At 47.5% G+C, this 22,071-nt stretch overlaps 1 protein-coding gene across 2 annotated transcripts in view; it reads left to right on the top strand.

Moving 5' to 3' along the window:
• PIGL (phosphatidylinositol glycan anchor biosynthesis class L) overlaps positions 1 to 20,985 on the top strand; it is a 76,320-nt gene extending 55,335 nt beyond the window's left edge. Inside the window, exons 3-7 of one of the 2 annotated variants that reach the window (XM_058704715.1) lie at positions 4,843 to 4,933; positions 11,033 to 11,100; positions 12,879 to 12,910; positions 14,462 to 14,595; positions 18,467 to 20,985. In XM_058704715.1, coding sequence (XP_058560698.1) covers positions 4,843 to 4,933; positions 11,033 to 11,100; positions 12,879 to 12,910; positions 14,462 to 14,595; positions 18,467 to 18,565 — 424 coding nt within the window. In that variant the 3' untranslated portion in view covers positions 18,566 to 20,985. The remainder of the gene's footprint in view (positions 1 to 4,842; positions 4,934 to 11,032; positions 11,101 to 12,878; positions 12,911 to 14,461; positions 14,596 to 18,466) is intronic. The other variant, XM_058704716.1, reaches the window with a different exon arrangement.
• The last annotated feature ends 1,086 nt before the right edge of the window (positions 20,986 to 22,071 follow it).

Raw genomic sequence — 22,071 nt, 5'->3', positions numbered from 1 at the left:
ACAGCCCGGGATTACCCAGCTTTATTGCTGATGCAGCTCCCGCCTGCGTCCCGTGATGAGCAGGGAACTAGGTGTTCTGAACACCCGCCCCCCCTCCCCCGATGATCTATGTCTCTCCCACTTCACATTGCCCCCTGATGACACCGGACTGCTTTAATCATGTGCAGTCTCAGGGCGCCTGGGTGGCTCCAGCAGTTAAATGTCCAACTCTTGATTTTGGCTCAAGTCACAATCTCAGGGTTTTTCATGAGTTCAAGCCTCACATCGGACTCTGAATTGACAGTGCAGAGGCTGCTTGGGATTCTCCTTCTCGCTCTGCCCCGCTCTTCCCTCTCTTCCCAGAGAGCTCGCGTTATCTCTGTCTCTCAAAATAAATAAATAAACTTTTAAAAATAGGTAAATTTTAAAAATCACATGCAGTCTCTGTCTTTGAGCTCCTGGGTGGAGCTGACTGCTAACTCATGCCACATATCCCTTCCCTGAGCCAAGAATCCTGGTTGCCCAGCAGTGCCCCCCATATCCTCCCTCCAGTGCTCCCCACTCCCCACTGTACCCAAGCAACTAGTGGACCATTGTGTTCCGGAACATAGGGCTGGAAAAGTAGACTCCTTTACACACTGTGAGGCAGGTGGCCAGACTGCTGCTGTCTTTGGAAGGTTTGGGGCCAGGATTGACCAGCAATCCAAAATAAATATCCATTGGGCATCTGCAGTAAGCAAGACTTTGCCAGACACTTTATGTCTTTGCTCCATACCGATGGAGACTGCACTTTCCAGGCTCCCTTCCCAAGTGACTTCTTAATAGGCTTGACCAATGGGCAGTAGAGCTGGAAGACTGGAAGGCAGAAAGAAGGAAAACCAGGGTATTGCCCCCTTTTCTCCACCTTGTTTTCCATGACCCCAGCTCTTGCCATTCTACACCCCACTGTCATGGCCGTCCCGTAGCCCCAGTGCTGTTGCCAATCTCTGCGTTGTTCCATTGTTCCCCATTTGGCCTCTCAGCTCTTCTTTTCAATTAGATAAGCAATTCCCTGTATTCCTTTTTTTTTTTTTTTAAGTTTTTAAAAAATGTGTTTATTTTGAGGGGCTCCCGGGTGGCTCATTCGGTTAAGCGTCCGACTTCAGCTCAGGTCACGATTTTACGGTTAGTGGGTTCGAGTGCCGCATCGGGCTCTGTGCTGACAGCTCGGAGCCTGGAGGCTGCTTCCATTTCTGTGTCTCCCTCTCCGCCCCTCCCCCCACTTGTGTTCTGTCTCTATCTCTGAAAAATAAGTAAACATTAAAAAAAACTTTTTAGAGAAAATTTATTTTGAAAGAGACAGAGACAGCACAAACAGGGGAGGGGCAGAGAGAGAGAGAGAGAGAGAGAGAATCCCAAGCAGGCTCTGCACTGCCAGCACAGAGCCAGATGTGGGGCTCAAACCCATGTACCATGAGATCATGACCTGAGCCAAAATCAAGAGTTGGACACTTGACCCACTGAGCCACCCAGGCACCCCACAACTGGCAGTTTCTGTTTTCCTAGCTGAACCCTGACCATTAAATGACTCATGTAACATCTGGCCATCAGGGAACTTATAATGGGTTGGAGAATCAAGAATTTAATATACGCAAAACGCTAGTAAAATGTACAAATTCCATGCATTTACTAAAAAGTCACAAAACTGTACATTTAAAATGGGCGAACTTTACATTATGTAAATTATACCTCAATAAAGTTGTTCTTAAATGTCCGGGGTGGGGCAGGGGGGAGAACGATCCAGAAACAAATAAAGGAAAATGTAGGGTGAATAGATTAGACCAGTGATCTCCAAACATTTTTTTTAAAATTTTTTTTTTTAACGTTTATTTATTTTTGAGACAGAGAGGGACAGAGCATGAACGGGGGAGGGTCAGAGAGAGGGAGACACAGAATCTGAAACAGGCTCCAGGCTCTGAGCTGTCAGCCCAGAGCCCGACGCGGGGCTCGAACTCACGGACCGCGAGATCGTGACCTGAGCTGTAGTCGGCCACTCAACCGACTGAGCCACCCAGGCGCCCCATCTCCAAACATTTTTTACCATTATCACCTGAAAAAAGAAATGAAATCTGAGTATGCACTTCTAATATTTGTAAACTTACTTATTTAAATTATATACATGTTAAACTCTGTTAGTATATGATACCTTATAAAAATTACTGCAAGGGTGCCTGGATGGCTCAGTTGGTTAAGCATCTAACTCTTGATCTCCGCTCAGGTCGTGATCTCACAGTTATGAGTTCAAACCCCGAAATGGGCTCTGCACTGTCAGTGCGGAGCCTGCTCGGGATTCTGTCTCCACCTCTCTCTCTACCCCTCCCCCCCACTCGCATCGCTCTCTCTCTCTTTCTCTTTCTCAAAATGAATTAACTTAAAAAAAAAGACAGCTGCAAATGAGCAATTTAAATAGATTAAAAAAACATAGAAATTCTAGTAGTGATTTCTTGCTTTACCTGAGTGGATCGTCTCGTACCTCTGTTCAGATGCCCGAACTCACTTTGAAGCCGCTGCCCACTAAAGTAGGCAATCAACAAAGAGCCTGTAAGGGGCTTCCTGAGCAGGAGAGATGGGAGATTTCTGTTTTCTTCTTTCCTTTTCCTTTTCCTTTTTCTTTTTCTTTTTTTTTTTTTTTTTTGGAAAGGGCCTACGCAATGCTCCAGTAGAAGCCACTACTTTGCCATTTACATATCCCTTTACAGTTTTCATGCGTTATCTTATTTGCTTTCGCAAATAAAGAGGAATCTTGAATGCCTGCCCGAGAGGAGTTTGGACCTGATCACTAAGGCACTGCTGCCATATCAGATGCACCAGATTACAGAAGGGATGTTTACATCCCAAAGCCCACCCCCACCCCCCCATGATCAGCTTCCCACTTCCTTAGAAGTCACAGAAGGAGCCACAGAAGGAATGGTGCGGGTGTCAACCCTGAGCCCATTCTAAGTGCAGAGCCCTCGAATAGCAGGTCCCACTTCTCTGAAGGTCAATGAAACAAGACGATGAGCTCTCCCACTCAGGGATTCATCTTTCAGCACTTCAGAATTACTGTAGCAGACATTCTCCTGCCCTTTCTCTTAGACTGCTTCTTCATCCAGGTAAATATTATCCACGCACTCATTTGCCAAAACGATGCCTTGTAGATTTATGTGGACCTCCCAGCCAGGAGCTTGTATGTAGCTGTTTTCGCTCCAAGGTGTTTTCCCCGATTCCTGTATCTCTGTATCTCTCCAGCAGTCGTGCTCTGCAGGTCATGTTCTTCTACACGCCACATTCAGCACCATTGCCAGGGAGCAAGGCTAGACTTTGACTTTGTACCGGTCCTTCCTTCTCCCTTTTCCCCTATCCGTCCCCCCACCAGCTGAGCTCTCACTGCAGGAGCATTATGAGAACCTCACGGGATGGCCGGCAGGACTGTGTTCAGAAAAGCGTAAAGCTGCTGTCTGTAGAAGCCACCCTAGGGGTTGGGTAGAGGTAGCCGATGAAGCAGTGGAAATAACTGCATTATTAAGTGCTGAGGCTCCTGTCATTTTCCTGCTGAAAAACATTCAGTGACTCTCCTTTAACCACAGTCTGAAGAAGGTCAGTTAATGGTCTCTGTCCATAAAGAGGTGATAGCAGCTTGTCTGGTGGGGAAGAGAACCTGAGTCCTCTCAGTACCACTGTGGGTGTTGCCACAGGACCTGAGCCAAAGAGAGATGAATATCTATTTATAAGACTATGCATAGGGGCACCTGACAGGCTCAGTCGGTGGAGCATGCCATTCCTGATCTTGGGGTCATGGATTCGAGCCCCACGTTGGGGGTAGAGATTATATTTTAAAATTTAAGAAGTAGAGGCGCCCGGGTGGCTCAGTGGGTTAAGTGTCCAACTCTTGATTTCAGCTCAGGTCATGATCTCACGGTTCGTGAGACCAAGCCCCACGTCGGGCTCTGTGTTACCAGCTTAGGGCCTGCTTGCGATGGATTCTCTCTCTTCCTCTCTCTCTGCTCCTTCCCCCCGCCCCCCTCCCACCGCAGCCCCGCACAAAATAAACTTTAAATATATATATATATATATATATATATATATATATATATATATGAAAATAAATAAAAATTCAATAAATAAGTAAATGAAAAGAATATGAATAACATCCTCAAATTGAGGCCTTGGTCTCATGTTAGGTGATGCCATAGATCAATGCACAAAAACCAGACATGGGAGGAGACAGGTCTATGGCGCGGCCAAGTGGACACACAGATAAGGTGCAGATTAATCTGCAGAGACTTTTATCCTGAGGCCAGCCCCACGTGGTGCAGCCCCATTGGAGAGAAGATGTTGCTGGCTCCCTAGTGCTAAAACGTCTTTGCTTTGCAGTCACAAAGCCTGGGTTCGAATCCAACTCTAACAATCTTGCAAACAGTCTTCTTAACTTCCTCTGTAAAGGCTCCCTCAGCAGGTGTTCATGAAGTTAAATGAAGTAACATAGCTTCCTGCTTTGTATCAAAGCGCTATTGTTACTATTCTTACATATCATTCGGCTGTGTCCACATTTGCTGTTAACCCATATGTCTCCCCAGATCGTCTCTTTGGTGTGTTTCCTCCCCTCAGCAGCGAGCACAAAGCCCCAAAAGTGTGTCGTGTGAAACTGTGCACCGATTTCTCGTTGCGTCACGCTTCTAAATCTCTCTTTCGCCGAAATCTGGATACTTAAGGGTGCTCCCCTGCCCCCATACAATTCCTATCACAGGACTGGCACACTCCTACCAGAGCTTAGGGAGAAGTTCACACCTGATTAGAAAATATGTTCAAGTTGTGCTTCTTCCTTCCTTCCTTCCTTCCTTCCAGGGATTTCCCAGATGACCCAGGTGTGCAGTGGGACACAGAGCATGTGGCTAGCACCCTCCTCCAGCACATAGAAGTGAACAGCATCAACCTGGTAAGGGGATGCCCTCCTAGAATGCAAAGCGGGGGGTCCCAGGTACACCTTGACTATGGCTGCCCTCCCACATCCAGAGCTTCTCCAAAACCACTTCAAAAAGAGTTCCCCCCCACCCGGCTCTCTTTTCAACCTTCAGAGTAACAAACACACCTTTTGTGAGACCATGGAACCAAATTGTCAGGCTCAGATAGAGGCAGAGGTTTTCTTTCCAAACTGTGTCCTCCTTAACCATCCCCACCCCAACCTCTGTCCCGCCACCTAAACACCCAGGGCCCCTGGAGCCTGTGCTACGTGTGACGCGTCGTGCAGAATTTCGCCTTTCACAAAGCATTGTCACGTTTAGAGGGCCGTTCTAACTCTAAGAGATAAATGTTGTTATAGTTCTCATTTGGCATGGAGGAAACTCGCTTTTCCAGAGGCCGAGCAGCTTGCCCAAGGTCAGCAGGTGGGGAAGCTACTAGGATCTTAAACCTCAATTTCTCACTCCAGAAAAGCACACGGATAAATTCACATGCCCTACATGGACGACATTTTGGTCCAGACAGGGCAATAATGGAGATTCACACTTACTTGCCGAGGTGAACAAGTGTGGGGGCGCCCACCTCAGCTCCACCAGGATTGCCTGGACTGGCTGTCGCCAGTGTTTGATGTTAAGGCTTTTCAGAAGGCTTACTGTCCACTTGTAAGATAATAATAATAATAATCCCTCACGGTTAATGCCTAAAATCCTACCACTTAAAGCCCTAATCTTTTGGTTTAAGTTTTGATGAGTCCCGCTGGCACACAAACACGTTAGGCTTTTATCAATGCTGAATTCACTGAGTAAACTGATTTATTAGACTTTTTTTTTTCCATGTTTATTTATTTTTGAGAGAGAGAGCGAGAATCAGCATGAATGGAGAAGGGGCAGACAGACAGGGGGGACACAGAGAGACAGCCTGCTCAAGCTGGCTCTGAGCTATGAGCACAGAGCCCAACGTGGGACTCGAACCCACGAACCATGAGATCATGACCTGAGCCGAAGTCAGACACTTAAACAACTGAGCCACCCAGGTGCCCCATGACTTATTAGACCTTCCTTATTTATTTATTTATTTATTTATTTGTTTGTTTATTTAGAGAGTGATAGCAAAGGGGGGGCAGAGAGAGGGAGAGAGAGAATCCCAAGAATATCAACTACACTCTGGGCTGTCAACACAGAACTCGATGCGGGGCTCGAACTCACGAACCATGAGATTGTGACCTGAACAGAGACCAAGAGTTGGACGCTCAACTGACTGACCCACCCAGGTGCGCCCTATTAGACCTTTCCTAAGAACAGATTTTCGTTGACGTATTTGGTCAGATCATTTTTCTTTTTTTTCTTTTTTTTCGGGGGGAGGCATATTTCATGTAGCATTTTCTTTCTTTTGCCGGAGGGGCGGTCACATCTATCTATCTATCTATCTATCTATCTATCTATCTATTTATTTATATTGAAGACCATCTTGTTTCCTCATGACACAAAACACAACCGAAACTTAGTCCACAGAGGCCAAAAGGGGCACCTAAGTGGCTCACTGTGATTCACATAAAGGCCGAGATGCAGGTGATGGGACTCTTCATCTTGCTCTGTGCGCTGCCTTCTTTCTCCTGGCTGGAAAAATGGCCACCAACAGCTCACAGCGCCACTCTTCCTAGCTTTACCTCCCGGGAGGGTCTGAGTGTGAAAGCTGGAGGGAAGGGTCCACGGGCCTCAGAGTCAAATGCCCAGCCCCGCTGACTGGGCTTGCCTGGGTTCTCTTGGCCATCCCACCCCAGCCCACGCAGGCAGAACGTGGGCTCCACAGCCCCGAACGGGAGACAGAGCCGGTCTTCAGAGCCTGAAGTAACACAGTGAGGTCCATGAAGTGCTCTGCAATCCCCCTTGGGACCCCGTTTCCCCAGTTGTGGCTTCCCCGGGACCTGTCCCCAAACACTCTCACAACTGCTGGTTTCCCCAGGAACTTCGCTTGTGAGATCAACTCCCATCTTTCTGAACTTGGCCCTCCTTGGTCTGGCCCTCAAGTACTGCACGCTGGTGGACAGGATTGGTCCTTGCTGAGGGGCCAGACCACGTTCAAGCTGGCCACAGCTCTGAGCACCCAGGGAGGGGTCTCAGATCACAGATAGTTCTGCGTGCCATTCTGGCTCTCAGAACAGTCTCCTGAGTTTGGGTCCTAGAAAACTGATTTGCGATCCAGGCCCACCTCAAAGCCTCCTCCTCCAAGAAGCCTTCCCCGACTCCTTCAGCCCTCTTTCGGATTCCCACAGTATTTGGTGTGTATCCTGCGAATTGCTGTTTATTCTTTGAAGTACAGACTGGGTCTTGAAACTAGGCTGGAAGGTCCATGGTGGCAAGGACTACACATGACACCTTTTTTTTTTTTTTAATTTTTTAAAATGTTTATTTATTTTTGAGGGAGAGAGACAGAACGTGATCGGGGGAGGGGCAGAGAGAGAGGGAGACATAGAATCTGAAGCAGGTTCCAGGCTCCGAGGTGTCAGCACAGACCCTGACGCGGGGCTCGAACCCACGAACCTTGAGATCATGACCTGAGCCGAAGTCGGACGCTTAACCAACAGAGCCACCCAGGTGCCCCCGTGACACCTTTTATATCCCCAAGAACAAGAACAGACCCCACACGGGGCTCGTCCTCAAACTGCCACCACCGTTAACTGCCATCTGGTGGCCTGGAGCTCTTTCCTGTTGTCTGAGGTGCTCACCTTCATTCCAGTGAGTGAGGGGCCTTCATTGTCAGGACAACCCTGAGATGATTTAATTTCCATACACAAGAAAACCGTTTTAAAAGAGCTCTTTAGGGGCCCGTGGGTGGCTCACTTGGTTGAGCGTCCAAACTTCCTTGGACTCTCTGCCTCCCTCTCTCTCTCTGCCCTTCCCCCCCTTGTGTGCACATGTGTGTGCTCTCTCTTTCTCTTTCTCTCAAAAATAAACATTAAAAAAATAAAATAATAACACTAAAACAGCTCTTTAACACACCTTGCTGTCAATAAGGAAACTCTCAGGGCCCCTGGGTGGCTCAGTCGGTTGAGCGTCTGACTTCGGCTCAGATCATGATCTCACAGTTTGTGGGTTCGAGCCCCGCATCGGGTTCTGTGCTGACAGCTTAGAGGCAGGAGCCTGCTTCGAATTCTGTGTCTCCCTCTCTCTCTGCTCTCCCCTGCTCATGTTCTGTCTGTCTCTCCCCTTCAAAAATAAATAAAAACATTAAAAATTTAAAAAAATAAATAAATAAGGAAACTCTCAAGCTGTCACAGTGCAGTCAGGAACAATTTCCCTGGCCTGCACTAGTACATCAGCAGGAGTATAGGGCCATGCTAACACCATCGCCAGTATGGACATGAAGGGCCATAATCACGACTCAGCCCCCACGATGCAGTGAAATGCACCTTCCCACCCCCATAGGCCATGCAGGGCCAGGGGCGAGGAGTTAGCAGTGAACAGGTGAGAAGTCACTCGATGGCAGGATCAGAGGGCCCAGGTGCCCCCTCCGGACCGGAAGTATTGGCTGGACCTGGGAAGATAGAGTCTCACCTGGGCTGTGCTGGGATGATACCAAAAGTTCTCCTCTGTCCAAACCAAAAGCTGGCTCTGCAGTGTGATGGAAGGGAACCGTGTACTATCTGGTCCCAGCTCCGCTGCCCGGACAGGGCCTTGAAAGGCATTATAATGCTGCCCTTGATATCAAACAGTGTAGGTAGGGGGTTGGTAGTGTCTTTGGGTAATAAGCAGGTGAGGTCCTGGGCCCAACCCCTATCTCAACCTTTCATCCAACAAATATTTACTGACCACCTACTCTGTGATGTTCACTACTGGCTGTGAACTTCGAGATAGCAGTGAACCAAACATACCTAGTCCCTGCTCCCTTAGGGCGCCATGACACTTGGGACCACAGCATTGTTTGTTATGGTCGGCTGTCCTCTGCACTGTACATGCTTAGCAGCACCCCTGGCCTCTCCTCACTGACAGCCCACCTCTCTACCCAGTGGCAACACCCCTCACTCATCACAGCAAATGTATCTCCAGACATTGCCAGATGTCCCTGGGGCAACACTGCTCCCCGTTGAGGACCGCCATCTTCAAGAAACCAGAGCAGCCCCACTGTTACCTCCTGTTGATTGGGGTCTGAGCAAGATTTCATCTAAACAAAGATCTCTGCAAGTAGGGGGGGGAAAGTGGATGGCGTTCTGGAAGGAGCTACAGGTGTCTGGGGCGCCTGGGTGGCTCAGTCAGTTGAGGGTCCGATTTCAGCTCAGGTCATGATCTCACGGTTCATGGGTTCCAGCCCCATGTCTTTGCGCTGACAGCACAGAGCCTACTTCGGATTACGTCTCCCTCTCTGTGCCCCTTTGCTCATGTTCTCTCTCAAAAATAAATAAACATTAAAAGATTTTGAAAAGAAAAAGAAAAAAGGGGTGCTTGGGTGACTCGGTTGAGTATCCAACTTCAGCTCAGGTCATGATCTCACAGTTCGTGAGCCCCGTGTCGGGCTCCGTGCTGACGGCTAAGAGCCCGGAGCCTGCTTCAGATTCTGTGTCTCCCTCTCTCTCTACCTGTCCCCGGCTCATGCTCTGTTTCTCTCTGTCTCTCAAAAATAAATAAATGTTAAACAAATTTTTTTAATAAAAATAAATTTTTTTTAAATAAAATAAAATATAAATAAACTTTCTTTCAATCTGTATCCCCACCCCTCAACCTATGCTCAATAAATGTTAGCTGCTCTCATTTTAACATAGTTCTCCATACCTGAAGTAAACATTTTACGATTTAAAATAGAAAGGCCAGGGGTGCCTGGGTAGCTCAGTCGGTTAAGCAACCGACTCTTGATCTCCATTCAGGTCTTGATCTCAGGATTGTGAGTTCAAGCCCTATCCTCTCCCTTTAGTCTGTGCTGCATGGCCACTCTCTTTTCTTGGGGACAGCTTGCCTCTTTGCACCACCCCTAACCAACCATTCGTGTTCTTTTATCTGAGTCCTTGTTCTCTTCTTTATATTTATTTATTTATCTTACTCAAGCAAATTATTATTATTCAAACTGCTATTTGGGTGTTTTTTTAATCATCTGTGCAGAAATGAAATGTTGGAATCTAGACTAAGCTTATCATTAATAACAGATGATATGGGGGCATCTAGGTGGTTCAGTCGGTTGAGTGTCTGACTCTTGGTTTCAGCTCAGGTCATGATCTCACAGTTCCGTGAGTTCGAGCCCTGCATTGGGCCCTCTGCTGACAGCACGGAGCCTGCTTAGGATTCTCTCTCTCTCCCTCTCTGTGTCCCTCCCCCACTTGCTTCTCTGTCTCTCTCAAAATAAATAAATAAACTTTAAAAAAAACAGGTGGGACACCTGGGTGACTCAGTCGGTTAAGTGTCCGACTTCAGCTCAGGTCATGGTCTCGCAGTCCGTGGGTTCAAGCCCCACATCAGGCTGTGTGCTGACAGCTCAGAGCCTAGAGCCTGCTTCAGATTCTGTGCCTCCCTCTCTCTCTCTCTGCCCCTCCTCCACTCTACTCTGTCTCCATCTCTCAAAAATGAATAAATGTTAAAAAAAAAAAAAAAAAAGATGATACAGCGGCAGTCCATGAGCAAATAAACTATGATTTTAACCCTGGTGCATGGTAGACATTGCCCCTCAAAGCCTCTGTGCCCTCAGTATGGCACAAGGAAAAGAAGCCAAAAGATTCAGGCAGTGTCTACATGCACAAGAGTTCACACGGCAGCCGGCCAAGAAAACTGTGTTCATAAACAGCCAGGAAGATAAGAGACAGAGATACCCTGAAATCAGGTTCCTATCATGGCTGAATTCCACTCTGCTCCACTGGCCTGGAACAAGATTAAACAGTAAAACCCACGGAAACAGTCTCCACACAACTGGCCAAAGCAATGGTTACACACCACTGATCTGCTCCGAAGTGAGTTCAGGTGTCCTCACGATTGCAAACGTTCCAGGGGTCTGTGCGCTCCCTTTCATCCCAAGGGAATGGGGACGGCTACTTTGAAATGGAGGTCAGAGAGAGCATTCAGACAGTCATGAGTGAACACCCTGTATTTCTCTCCAGGTGGTGACTTTCGACGCAGGGGGAGTGAGTGGTCACAGCAACCACGTTGCTCTATATGCGGCCGTGAGGTAGGACTCTCCACGTGTTGGAGGTGGGAGAGGGTCTTTTCCTTTGCTCAGGGTGGATGGATGGTTTCTAAAAAAGTTTTTTTAAATATTTATTTATTCTTTGAGAGAGAGAGAAAAAAAAGAGCACGAGCAGGAGAGGGGCAGAGAGAGGGAGACACAGAATCCGAAGCAGGCTCCAGGCTCTGAGCTGTCAGTACAGAGCCCGACGCGGGGCTCGAACCCACGAACCGTGAGATCATAACCTGAGCTGAAGTCAGACGCTTAACCGCCTGAGCCTCCCAGGTGTCCCAAGATGGATGGTTTCTAAAGTACTTCCCCACTCCCCGTCTGGGCCCCGTGAAAGTGACCACTGAGTTATAGAGAGCCACTCTTGTCCACGTTGCTCACGACATCTTACCACATTCTCTTGTGAGAAATCACTCCTAAGTTGACTTCTTATTGTTTCGTCTCCTTAACACCTAAGGTGTTTTTCCCCCGCGGAAAAACGGGGTAACATTTTATTTCTCTCTTTGCTTTGGCCACAGAGAGCTTTAGGGCCAAATTCGTGACCCCTCGTAGCACATGTGGGAGACTTTCAGGGCTGAGTTCTGTGAATCGGTGTGCCTCTTGGCTTCGTCTTCTTTTTCCTCCTAATTTATTTTGTTTTCTCCTGTTGTACATTCTGTACCCTATTTCAAATCTACCAAATAGGTGTCTGCATTTTACTGATAAAAAAAAAATTGCACCTCAAAGACATTTGAGGGACTTACAGAGGCTCGTACAAGCATGTACCATGTTTCCTACCTTCTAGAGAAGTGCTTCTCCTGGGCGTCATGAGTGGCGGAGCGGTGGACCTGGCTTAGCCGCTGAGGAAAGGAAGGGGCACCTTGAAGTGAAGCATTTACTTTATAACTTTCTTCTAAACATGCCTGATGTTCTTAGACCAGAGCAGTGAAATATGTAAAGCTCGAAATGGTCTCACCTATCCTTAAGTCCAACCACCTCATTTTTCAATTTCAAAAGAGAACAACTTGGAAGAATCCTTTGTGGTTCCCTTCATCTCTAGTGGGCGAAGCTTGGACCAGGGCACTTCATAACCATTGGTCAGCCCCCAGATTGTCTGGGGTAAGGTGCCCACCCTGATCCCTTTAGCTGTAGCCAGAGGTATGGAATCCCAGAAACCTCTTTGGTGATTGATGTAAAAGCAACTACCTAGAAACCTACAGAAGGATCACGGGATATGGCAGGCCCTAATACTGTTGGGGAGGAAGAAATTTTCCTCTGTCCAAGGTTCTTCTAGCTAGACTAAGAATTAAATTTCCATGAGACCATTAATAGGAAAAAATCAAATTTAATGTTGTCATATGGAGAATCTGCACAAATATGAAATTCCAAAGATGGCCAGGCAACCTGAGGCTTATATGTCATCCTCAGCTCAGGAGGAGGGCGGGAGTCTGGAGGTACAAAGAAGAGGAAGAACATTAGCAGGAAGGTGAGAGGAGATGTTTGGAAAACAAAGGATTCCCTGTTATGCAGATAAGATTTTTAGGTAAAAAGGAAATCTCTTTGACTAGTTCTCTTCCTGGTACATACCCCCTTTCCAGAGCAAATTTAGGTGGTTGAGGGGGATATAAAGCGGTTTTCCTCCATTTGCTGGGTTTTGATTGCTTTTAACTCAAAATAATCTGCATGCCATTGTGGCCCAAGTTGGAGAGGCTTGCCTTTGACCTCCACACTCTGAAGGCTCTTCCTGCAAAGGAATTATTGCTCCCTTTCACTCCTGTCCTTTCTTCTTCCAGGACCCTGCATTCAGAAGGGAAGTTACCTAAAGGTACGTTGTCCCTTTTGCCAAAGTCTGCTAGTTACTATCCCTCTAAAAAAACTTATCGGACAAAAAAATGTAAATATGTGGAAAACTGCCATAGGCCAAGCAAAGGTGGGGCCGGGGAGGCTGGACCACACTCTTTCTGACCCAGTTCAGTGTGTCTGTCAGTGTGGGTCCTCCAGCTTTAAAAGCAGGTTGTATCCATTGGGAAGTGCCCTGCCAGCCAGGCAGCCTCTGGGTGTGAGGGGAGGCCAGATGGGTTAGAAAACCAGAGCCAATAGGAGATACAAATATGAAAGAAACTTATTATAAGGATTTGGCTCATGTAAGTACAGAGGCTGAGAAGTCCCACAGTCTAGCATCTCTGCAAGCAGGGGCCCAGGAACCTGGGGGTCAGTTAGTGGGGTCCAAAGGCCTGAGAAGCAGGAGGGCCAATGGTGTAAATCCCAGGCCAAGGGCAGGAGATGACCCATGTCCTAGCTCAATGGGCAGAAAAGAAGAAATTCTCCCTTCATCCACCTTTCCTTCTATTGAGGCCCTCAATGGATTGGATCACGTACACCCTCATTGGGGAGGGCAATCTGCCTTCCTGAGGCCACCGATTTGAATGCTAAGCTCATCCGAAAAAACCCTCCCAGGCACATCCAGAAATAATGTACAGCCCAGTATCTGGGTACCCTGTGACCCAGTGAAGTTGACACATAAAATTAACCATGACACTGGGCCTTGGCCGCTCATCTGTCTAGCTTTCTCACCAGGTGGGTCTTTTTCACCTCCAGTGTTCTTTCGGTCTGTCTGTCTGAATTCACATCCCAGCCCCAAATTACTTGTCAATGGCTGATGGGCGCTTGATGGGTTCATCTGTTTGAGTTAGAAGGTGTTTGACCCCACTTGACCATTCACTATGTGACACTGATGCTTAACCTCTCTGAGCCAGTCTCTGCTCTGTCAGTGGGAGTAATATACATCCCTCAGGAGTGTTATAAAGATGAAGCAAATGAAAACGTAAGTAGAGTTCAGAGAGCTCAGCCCTCTGAATGGGCTGAGCTTACCAAGCTGTGAGGGCTTTAGAATGGGACTGTAGTTTATTTGATCCTTACATCAATGCTGTGAGACAGGCTCCCACACTGTCAATGCCATTTTACAGATGAGAAAACTGAGGCTCAGAGAGCTGAAGGGACTTCCCTAAATCTGTCAGGTCTTGAGTGCCAGAGCAGGAACTAGCTCTCTTGCCTCCCAATACAGAAATTCCGGTCTTCATCGCTTTTCCCTTGGCCTTGATGTAGCCAGTTCCCAACCTCTAGCAACCAACCTTATCTTGCTAAGGCACGTAGCAAGTAGACGACATCCAGCCAGGTGTTCTGTGACCCTGTCACTCTTCCTGTCTGTGAGGATGATGGGCAAAACACAGCTTTGGTGCTACAGAGTCATCTGGCAACTCCATGGCCACGGTCCTGCCCTGCCCTGAGCCCCAAGGGAGAGGTAGGGTGCTCAGGGGGAATCTGCCTGGAAGCAACAAGACTCTTCACTTCTCCCCTCTCCCCTCCCCCAAACCAGGGTGTTCCGTGCTCACACTTCAGTCAGTGAATGTGTTACGCAAGTATATCTCCCTCCTGGACCTGCCCTTTACTCTGCTTCAGACCCGGGATGTCCTCTTCGTGCTCACCAGCAAAGAAGTGGCTCAGGCCAAGGTGAGGATTGTGAATTCCTGGACTCCTCCCTCTGGATCTGTGTCCCAGACCCCCTGGCTCCTCATGACCCCTAACTGAAGACTTTCCACAGCAGTTCAGCACCTGAGTGTTAGGACTATCTAGCTAGACCTTGGCAGTCATAGATTTTCAAGGACTTCCACCTTTTCTTTTCTTTTCTTTTCTTCTTTTCTTTTCTTTTCTCTTTTTAAAGATTTTTTTAAATCTTTTTGAAATGTTTATTTATTTTGAGAAAGAGAGAGTGAGTGTGTATACACACGGGAGAGAGAGAGAGTGCGAGCAGGGAGAGGGACAAAAAGAGAGGAGAGAGAGAGAATCCCAAGCCGGCTCCATGCTGTCTGTGCAGAGCCTGACTCGGGGCTCGATCTCACAAACTGCAAAATTATAACCTGAGCCGAAATCAAGAGTCAGACACTTAACCAACTGAACCACCCAGGAGCCCTAAAGATTTTATGTTTAAGTAATCTCTATGCCCAACATGGGGCTCAAACTCACAACCCTGAGATCAAGAGCTATGTGCTCCTCTGACTGAGCCAGCCAGCTGTCCCTTGAGGACTCATTATTATTTTTTAAAAATATTTATTTCTGAGAGCATGATATTTTTGAGAGAGAGCATGAGTGGGGGAGGGAGACACAGAATCTGAAGCAGGCTCCAGGCTCTGAACTGTCAGCACAGAGCCCGATGCAGGGCTTGAACCCACAAACCATGAGAGTATGATTAGAGCCAAAGTCAGATGCTTAACCGCTTAACCAACTGAGCCACCCAGGCGCCCCCCTTGAGGACTTTAAAAAAAAATTTTTTTAATGTTTATTTTTGAAGGAGAGAGAGAAAAAGAGCGTAAGCGGGGGAAGAGCAGAGAGAGAGGGAGACACAGAATCCGAAGCAGGCTCCAGGCTCTGAGTTGCCAGCACAGAGTCTGATGTGGGGCTCGAACTCACAAACCGTGAGATCATGACCCAAGCCAAAGTTGGATGCTTAACCAACGGAGCCACCCAGGTGCCCCCCCACCTTGAGGACTTTTAATCTATGCTTTGTGTCTCTTAATTGTTCTTTCACATTTGTTCTCTATTTCAAATTTTGTTTTCATTTCTTTAAAAAAATTTTTTTTAACATTTTTATTTTATTTTTGAAACAGAGAGAGCATGAACGGGGGAGGGGCAGAGAGAGAGGGAAGACACAGAATCGGAAGCAGGCTCCAGGCTCTGAGCCGTCAGCCCAGAGCCCGACTCGGGGCTCGAACTCACGGACCGCGAGATCGTGACCTGAGCTGAAGTCGGATGCTTAACCGACTGAGCCACCCAGGCGCCCCTGTTTTCATTTCTAAAATACCTAATTTTTTATTTTACGACCACCTATTGTTTCACTTCCATTTTTTTTAAATTTCATAATTTCTTATTCTTTTTTTTTATTGAGAGAATGCATGTGCATGAAAGTGGGGAAGGGGCAGAGGGAGAAGGAGGGAGAGAGAAGAAAGAGAGAGAGAAGAGAGAATCCCAAGCAGGCTCCACGCTCAGCACGGAGTCCGACGAGGGACTCAGTCTCACAACTGTGAGATCATGACCTGAGCTGAAATCAAGTGAGATGCCTAACCGACCGAGCCACCCGGGTGTCCCGATAATTTAGTCTTTAAGCTGGTTTTCCTCCCACTTAGCTCTTTGAATGTCCAAAATGTAATCAGTCTTTGACAAATTGTTCTATGGAACTATCTTCATCTAAAATATATTCATGGTCTAGTTGCTAATTTGATTACATCTCTTTCTTTGCATCACATTACGTCATGTCTCCAGGAATTCTGATTTGGAAACCAGGGGCTAGGTGGTTGACTTGGGGGATGTTACTCCCCTCTTCCTCTGTGCTCTCCCTCCTCATCTAGAGAGTTTGCAATTGCTTGAAGGCCAGAATCAGGTCGTCACTGGCAGTTCCAGTCACAGAGCCAGCAGGTAACTGTTCAGTGCTGGTCTCAAAGCATTCAGCTTGCTCTCAAAGCAGTCGGCGGCATTTTTTTCCCCCCAACCTCTTACCTGACGAGGGAGCCCCCGCCCGCTCCAGCAGAGTCCCGGCAGTGAGACCAGAATCAGAACTCCAGCCACCACTTTGCTCTGAGCCCTTGAGCCAGTAATCCTCTGCTTTGGCCTCTCACACCTCTGTCCACATTCTTTAAGTTCATGGTGCTCTTGGTGTTAGTTTTGAGCCATCCGTGTCTCTTTGCATTTTCCTCTGTCATCGCTATGTGTTTGGAACAGGAAGCATGAATTTGCTGCTTCCTCTTGACCAGGTCAGAACACCTGAATTATGTTGAGGATGAGAAAATTAAAAGTAAATACAGGGCACCTGGCTGGTCAGTCGAGCATGCGACTCTTGATCTCAGGTCCGTGAGATCAAACCCCATGTCGGGGGTAGAGTTTACTAGGAAGGAAAGGAATGGAAAAAGGAAAAAGGAAATAGAATTACCATATGATCCAGCAATCCCACTTCTGGGTTTATATCCAAAAGAATCAAAAGCAGGGTCTTGAAGAGATATTTCCACATGTTCATTGTAGCATTATACGCAATAGCCGACAGGTAGAAGCAGGCCCAAATGTCCATGGCACTTGAATGGATTAAGAAATCTACACACTTATGATGGGATATTATTCAGGCTTAAAAAAAAAAAAAAAGGAATACCTGCTACGACATGGGTGAACATCGAGGACATTTTGCTGAGTGAAATAAGCCGGTCACAAAAGGACAAACACTGTGTGATTCTACTTATATGAGATATTAGAGCAGCGAAAATCACACAAACAGAAGGTGGAATGGTGGTTGCCAGGGACTGGGGGAGGGGGAAATGGGGAGTTGGGTTTTAGTGGGTTTAGAGTTTGATTTTTGCAAGATGACAAAGTTCTACAGATTTTTTTTTAAATTTTTTTTTTTAACGTTTATTTATTTTTGAGACAGAGAGAGACAGAGCATGAACAGGGGAGGGTCAGAGAGAGAGAGGGAGACACAGAATCTGAAACAGGCTCCAGGCTCTGAGCTGTTAGCACAGAGCTCGACGCGGGGCTCGAACTCACGGACCGTGAGATCGTGATCTGAGCCGAAGTCAGCCGCTTAACCGACTGAGCCACCCCGGCGCCCCCAGATTTTTTATGCAGCAATGTGAATATGGTTAAAACTACTGAACCGTAAATGGTTATGATGGCAAGAGAAAGTTTTATATTTTGTGATTTCTACCTGTGGGGCTCAGAATCACAAACTGTGAGATCACCACCTGAGCCAAAGTCAGATGCTTAACTGACTGAGCCACCCAGGTGCCCCATATCTATGCGTATTCGTTTTTCTTCTCCCCCTCTTCCTCTTCCTCCCAGCTTACCTAATTCAGGAGAGTTTGAGCATAATATCCTAGCTTGCTTCCCACAAAACATCCCTGTATGTGTTATATATGCGACTTAGTGCAGCAAAGTAATTAAGAATGTAGGCTTGAGAGCCATTCAGATGGCTCTGAGTTCAAATATCAGCTCTGCTGTGTACTAGCTGTTTGAGACTGACGAGTTTCCTCGTCCACTAAAAAAAAATTTTAAGCAATAACAGTACTTAACTCACAGGGTTGTTAAATTAAGATAATGCATGGAGACTCAAGTGCTATAACTGCCATTTGCATCACAGGATTTTTATCACATGGTTGTAAGTGAGAGATGGGACGGGGAGGCAGCGAGTGGGGGCCAACCCAGAGAGGTTTAGCGAGTTACAGGAAGAAGCCAGATTAGGCCACAGTGTGTGAAATGTGTTCGTGGGCGTGCAAGGCAGAAGTGAGCATGACAGAAGCTGCTCCAGTGCAAGGGTTTCACAACTGGTCCTCTTGGATTCTTCTAGAAAGCCATGTCCTGCCACCGCAGCCAGCTGCTCTGGTTCCGCCGCCTCTACGTGCTCTTCTCCAGGTACATGAGAATCAACTCTCTGCACTTCCTCTGAAGCCTTGAAGAGCTTTCCGGTCCGCAGAAGAAAGGGAGAAGAACAAGCCCAGGAAGCCTGGCGCCTGGCCGTGAGCTGGCTCGCCTCCCCAGGGCCGAGGCAGACAGAGCTCTGCTCATCCATGCCGTGAGCCTCTAACATATGGGGAGGGGGGGGGTGCGTGCTGGCCAACGGGTTGTCCAAGCTTGAGCTTCTTCGTCTGGGGGGAAAAAAAAACCTACAGCAGCCCAAACCAAACAAACCCAAGGGTAATAATAGCCACCCTGCTAGATCCTCAAGTTCTCGTGAAAAACAGGTTATGTAAGGGCACAATGTATGTCAAACACATAGCACAGAGCCTGCTAGGATTACAAATGAAGGCAAAAGTGTGCTGACATCATCACTTCACAGAGGCCATGATGCAGTATTTTTACATCGTTTCCAAAGCAGGCTTGCCAAACACACACACACACACACACACACACACACACACAGTCTTTATTGAACTAGTTCAACCATAATTCCTTTGATTAACGTTGTGGCCTATGTGTCAGATTTGAATCTAGAGGAAGTTCTCCATTTAACATCACAGTCCTTAAATTGGGGCTCCCAAGGCCCCAACCCTGTGCCCAGCATTTCATACTGAGACTGGTATGATGTGGGCCCTGCCCTGAAGGAGCTTACGATCAAATACCTCAGCTCCCAGGCTTCTGGGGAAAGCCGGAAAAAGGAAGACAAATCTGGAACTGTTTTTCCTTTGTGTTTTGTGTTTTGTTTTTTGTAACACTCAAAAAGCGGATGTCTTTTTTTTTAATATTTTTATTTATTTTTGAAGGAGAGAGAGAAACAGAGCATGACTGGGGGAGGAGCAGAGAGAAAGGGAGACACAGAATCCAAAGCGGGCTCCAGGCTCCGAGCTGCCAGCACAGAGTCTCACGTGGGGCTTGAACTCACAAACCGTGAGATCATGACCTGAGCCCAAGCCGGACGCTTAACCGACTGAGCCACCCAGGTGCCCCAAAAGGCGGACGTCTTAAAATTGTGCTACAAACAAAAAGACTCTGAGGCGTCTGGCTTGGAAGCTACTCCCACAGTCCAGCTACTGGTCCGGGGAGGTGGCCTGAGGCAGGGAAGTGCAGCCGTGAAGAGCTGGGGCTCCGCGTGCCGGTGAGCCTGGGTGTGAGGCCAGACTTACCAGCAGCATAGCCACGGATAAGGTGTTTGGACCTTTCTCTGCCTCCGTTGTCTCCTCTGCAAAATGGGGGACCGTAATGGTACCCACCTCGGAGGACATGACGCCTGGTAGACGCATGGGAGGGTCCGGCATGCAGTAGGGGCTCAGGAAAGACGAGCGGCTGGCATTCTGAGCTCTACAGAGTAAGCAGGCGTAAAGCAGAGGGGCTAGAATGTACGTTCAAGTCCCGACACAGAAAGGCTCTCGGTGTGCGTTGTCCAGTGGGTGGCCTCTCTGCCTGCCCGAAGGCCCGCAATTGCTGTCTCCATAGCAACAGGTTCGAGACCTGCTCACTGGAGCTCTCTTGAATGCCTCCTAGGGGCCAAAAGGGACCAAAAGGGCTATCAGGCCCTGAAGCTGGAATCGAAATGCAAATGTGGTTATGTTTTCTGTCTACTTAAAATCTGTCAAAAGCTCCTAATAGCCTCCCGATAAAACCGTGATAAGAAATAAGCCACTGATGCTGGTTAGAGCGTGGGGGGCCAGGCTGCCTCCTGTCCTACTGCTGGCAAGACGGGCACTCAACCAGCTTCCCTGGACTGCGAGTCTCATTATGTGTTAAGAGCTTATAAAATACCCCTACTTGGGGCGCCTGGGCAACTCAGTTAAGCATCGGACTTTGGCTCAAGCTGAAGAGAGAGAGACAGGAATATATAGAGATATATATCCAAAATGTAATTACTGGGGTGCCTGGCTGGTTCAGTTGGTAGACCATGTGACTCCTGATCTTGGGGTATCATGAGTTCAAACCCCATGTTGGGTATAGAGCTTGCTTAAAAAAAAAAAAGGTAATTTCTAATTAGTAAGCTTCTCTTTCTAAAATGAACATTTATCGGGGATCCTGGGTGGCTCAGTTGGTTAAGCCTCCGACTTCTGCTCAGGTCACGATCTCACGGTTCGTGAATTTGAGCCCCACATCGGGCTCTGTGCTGACAGCTCAGAACCTGGAGCCTGCTTCTGATTCTGTGTCTTCCTCTCTCTCTTCCCCTCCCCTGCTCACACTCTGTCTCCCTCTGTATTTCAAAAATAAATGTAGAAAAAAAATTAAAATGAACATTTATCATTTTAAAGAATTTTGTTGTTTATGAATGGTTATGATGTTATAGTACACTTTTGATATAATGTGAAGTTTTTAAAAAATGTGTGTATCCAGGATAGTCTGGATTTTGTATGGAAATGATTCATTAAAGAAAAACTGGCTAATACACTGCTGACAGACACATAATGGTACAGCCTCTGTGGAAGGTAAAGTCACATACCCTCTGACCCAGCATTTCTGCTTCCAGTGGTTTACACTGTAGATTTACACGTGGCAAAGGAGGGATGTAAGGAATGGACACTGTAACACTTTATAATAGTCAAATACTGAGCCAGTCCAAATGTCTATCGATTCAGGATTGCTTAAAGAAATGTGGGTATACCAGTAAAACAGAATGCTGTGAAACTATTAAAAATAATAAGGATGGGGGGGGGGGGCCCTGGGTGGCTCGGTCGGTTGGGCGTCATGATCTCGCGGTCCGTGAGTTCGAGCCCCGCGTCGGGCTCTGTGCTGACAGGTCAGAACCTGGAGCCTGCTTCAGATTCTGTGTGTGTGTCTCTCTCTCTCTCTGCCCCGCCCCTGCTCACACTCCATCTCTCTCTCTCTCTCTCTCTCTCTCTCTCTCTCTCTCCTTCAAAAATAAACATTTAAAAAACTTTAAACAAAAAACAGTGAAAACTGGGGCCCTGGCCCAGACAAAACACAGGTGTTTCTCAGGAGTGGCCAAATTAGTGATCTGGAACATCAGGTACAGGATACATCCTCAGAACCCAGGGGGAGGGGGGAGAGGAAATCATGATGGAAAAGGGACTTTAAAAATACATCTAAGGAAACAAACACACAAACAAAAACCTAGGAGACCTAACGTGAAAAAGGGGAGTTTCCAGAATGAGAAATAGTTACAGATGGGGGATAATAAAGGAGAATTGACATCATCAGAAAGAGACTTGAGTCGGTGCATCGGCAGGGCTCCCCATGTTCTACCCAGCTTCTGTTTTTCACAAAGATACACACGTGTGCTGCAAAATCGTAAATTTCAAATTGGGGAGGGAGATAAAAGCATTGTGAAGCCACCCCCCCCTCCCCCGGGGCTCAAGGGGAAGCTGGTGGGGAAAAGCAGCATGGTGCAGGGCAAGAAGGTGGAGACCAATACGGGCTCCCTCTGCGTTTTCAGCCTGGGCAAGGTGACCACCTGAAAAGTGTAGAATCCCAATTAACTAAGAGGAGAATAGGAAACAAAGAGAAACCTCAAAG

Source organism: Neofelis nebulosa, chromosome 16 (genome assembly GCF_028018385.1).
Source record: "Neofelis nebulosa isolate mNeoNeb1 chromosome 16, mNeoNeb1.pri, whole genome shotgun sequence".
Lineage (NCBI taxonomy): Eukaryota > Metazoa > Chordata > Mammalia > Carnivora > Felidae > Neofelis > Neofelis nebulosa.
The sequence above is the reverse complement of the archived record's forward strand: the minus strand, read 5'-3'. Positions and strand labels throughout refer to the sequence as shown.